This window comes from Aplysia californica, unplaced genomic scaffold (assembly GCF_000002075.1).
Source record: "Aplysia californica isolate F4 #8 unplaced genomic scaffold, AplCal3.0 scaffold00582, whole genome shotgun sequence".
Taxonomy (NCBI): domain Eukaryota; kingdom Metazoa; phylum Mollusca; class Gastropoda; order Aplysiida; family Aplysiidae; genus Aplysia; species Aplysia californica.
The window spans coordinates 26,700-29,618 of NW_004797852.1; the positions used below are offsets into that span (position 1 = coordinate 26,700).

General features: G+C 41.8%; 1 protein-coding gene across 1 annotated transcript in view; it reads right to left on the reverse strand.

The window, feature by feature from the left end:
* The window catches only part of LOC101857435, a gene marked incomplete at its 3' end in the record, with an annotated part of 36,332 nt that overhangs the window by 18,236 nt on the left and 15,177 nt on the right, over positions 1-2,919 (reverse strand). The window contains 2 exon segments of the mRNA XM_035972119.1: positions 62-280; positions 2,063-2,847. Coding sequence (XP_035828012.1) covers positions 62-280; positions 2,063-2,847 — 1,004 coding nt within the window.

The following is a 2,919-nucleotide window of genomic DNA, read 5'->3' on the forward strand; positions in this document are numbered from 1 at the left end:
GTGTGTGTGTGTGTGTGTGTGTGTGTACGTGTGTGTGTGTGCCAAAACAAACCTTATTTACCTCGAAGAATTATCTGCAAGTCCATCATGGTGTGATGTAGAGACTTGTTGGCAAGAGTGAAACTTTTGAAACACCAGCTGCAGAGGCGATGTGGAGAGCAGCTTGTCCAGTCTCAGAGCCTGACGTTGGTAGCTGAGGTCCAGGTTGTGAGAGTTGTTACTTCCGCTGGCAGGCAACACGACAGTCACCTTGCACGTATTTCCCTCGTGGCTTACCCGTCTGTCGGTTTTGAGTGTACTGTTAGTGTCGGTAAAATGTTTTACTTTTGTTGGAAATTCCATTATTTCCTCCAGAAGGTGGAGAACCAACCAAACGAACAGACACACAAAAAAACAAACAAACAAGCGCACAAACAAACAAACAAACAAACACATCCACATACACACTCAAAGCCCAACAGCACAACCCCCCCCCCCAAAAAAAAAAAGACAAAAGTAAGAACCAAACAAAAAAAATAATTGCACTACAAACGTATTAAGATGAGCCCAGTTTTGACTGTTGTAGATTTTGCAACATTTGTGGGAACTGAAGAAAAGATTGGACACTCAAGACAAAATAAATTTCTTCATTTTGATGCCATCACACGTCATGAAATGACGTGGCAGCCCTAGAATAATAGTAGTCCGCGATCAGAGAAGTTGCACCTCAGCTATTTATGTGTTCCCAATTCCCAAATTACCAGACACTCAAAATGCAATTGTTATGTCTATGTGTTTGAAAGCCTTCAGTAAAACAAAAGTAAAAACGGGGGCTCTCGTGGTCTAGAGGTTAAGGTGTTCGACTCGCATTTAGAGGTCCCGGGTTCGAATCATCGTAGCGACGGAAAACATTTTCTTATCTAAAATTGTCTCTTTTCACCTCCTTTCTTGCTCTCTAGTCATATTCTGTCGTCTGCTTTCGTCTCTCCACTTTATGCCCCCATCCCTCACCCCTTTTACCCCCTCCTCTGGGCAGAAAACTCTTTGTGCAGCCTTTCCACTGCTTCTCCTTGGCTCTTTCTTACTGCTGTCTTTCAACCAAACCCCTGATCTTCTGGTAGGAAAGAGCAACACCTAGCCTTTTCGGATAAGGACAAAAAACCTCGGAGATCCCGTGTGCAAGCTGCGAACATTAAAAATCCCTCAATTGTCCAAAATTGATAAGAGAAGACAGCGGACGCCACCCGGAAAAAATTCAGGATTTCCTACAAACTGAAAATGTAATGTGTGTCCCGCGTGCACATATGAACTTATGCAATTGCGAGCAGCCGTGAAACACTTACCAAACAAAAACAAAAGTATAAACGCCCGAATAATGTTCGGGAAACAAAATCGCTATGTGTATTTGCAAAGGTGGGCGTATTGACAGGTAATATTTAAAGGGAAAAATTCTCAGATGTTTTTGGTATTTGTTAAATAGTGGAGAAAAAAGCAGCTCTTCTTTTTTTTTTTTGGAACATTGATATATAGATTCTACAAAAGTTGATGAGGCGCATCTAATGACGTCGTTTGTCAGAACAAAGAAAATCATCGACAACAAGAATCATTGAACGATTTCTGGCATTTCAAGAGCGCAGAGTCAAATGTACAGAGATATAATATAGCTTACATTTTGTTAGGCATCTTTTTGTAACGAAGCTTACACTACGTTCAGTAGTTAACATACATAGTGGATGAAGTGAAGGGAAAGAAAAGTTAGACCCCCCCAAAAAAACAACAACAACCAAACAAACAACCCAACAACAAACAAACACACAAACAGACAAACAAACAAACTAACAAACAAGCAAAAATAAAGCGTCAAGAGAAAAGATTTAAAAATCCCCCCCCCCTCCTAATTAAAAAACGTTTGAAAAATAAATTTCAAAAAGCTCTTGCAGCTCTAAGACTATCGAAGTTTCAATCAAGGGAGCCCCCCCCCCTTTTTCCCCCTTCCCACTTATTTTTGTTCAAGTTATGGACTATGCTATGGGAAGTAATAAAAACAGGTAATTGACACCTTCACTTGAACAACGAGCAGTACCTGGAGCATCTTGGTGAGTCTGAAGAAAGCACCGTTTGCTTGCGCTTGTCACAGAAACGAGAGGATTGATCTTGCGTTTCTAGTAAGTCTTTTGGTTTACCGGAGACGTCAAGACAGTTATGAAAAGGCACACCGTCTCCGGAAAACGACGCCAGCTTTTCGCTGTAATACCGTTCAATCTCTCGTCCTCGCCTTCTGTAATATTGTGCAGATTGTCTTTGTAAACGGTTAAGATTTTTGGCCTTCGCTCTGGAATCGATAAAAAATGGTTCGTCACTTGATTCGATGTCAGTGGTGTCTCTTTTTGGGGCAGTTGCCTCCATTTTGTCTTTGAACTCAAGCCAATCGCGATCCTCCACCCAACCACACCCACAGGGTGTTAAAGGTTTCGGTTCTTGAAACTGTACTCTTGCACTACTCAGCTCAGTGCTGCTTTGACCATCTCTTTGGTGTCCCCCTTCAGCACCTGCATTCATAGACTTTAAACAGTATCTACGGTTTAGATTTCTATCAGCTTTCGTACCAATCTTCAAACTGGCATCTCTCTGACGTGCAGATGCAGAAAAGGGGGTTGCCAAGTCAGCATTACTTTGATATTTTTTATCTAATTTTAATCTAAGATTCAAAGTGGCATCGCTTTGAAGAACAGACGCAGACGATTGTGTTGCCAGGTAGTTCCCAGATTTGTTACCCGGACCATTATCGAAGCTGTCGTCGGCATCGTCTGAGCTGTATGAGGAGGCAGAGGACGAGCTTTGCTGGGTCGACAAACGGTCAGTCTCCGCCTTAGGAGAGTTGGAACACATAAACGAGAACGATGATAGGCAAGATAATAATAATAATAATAATAATAATAA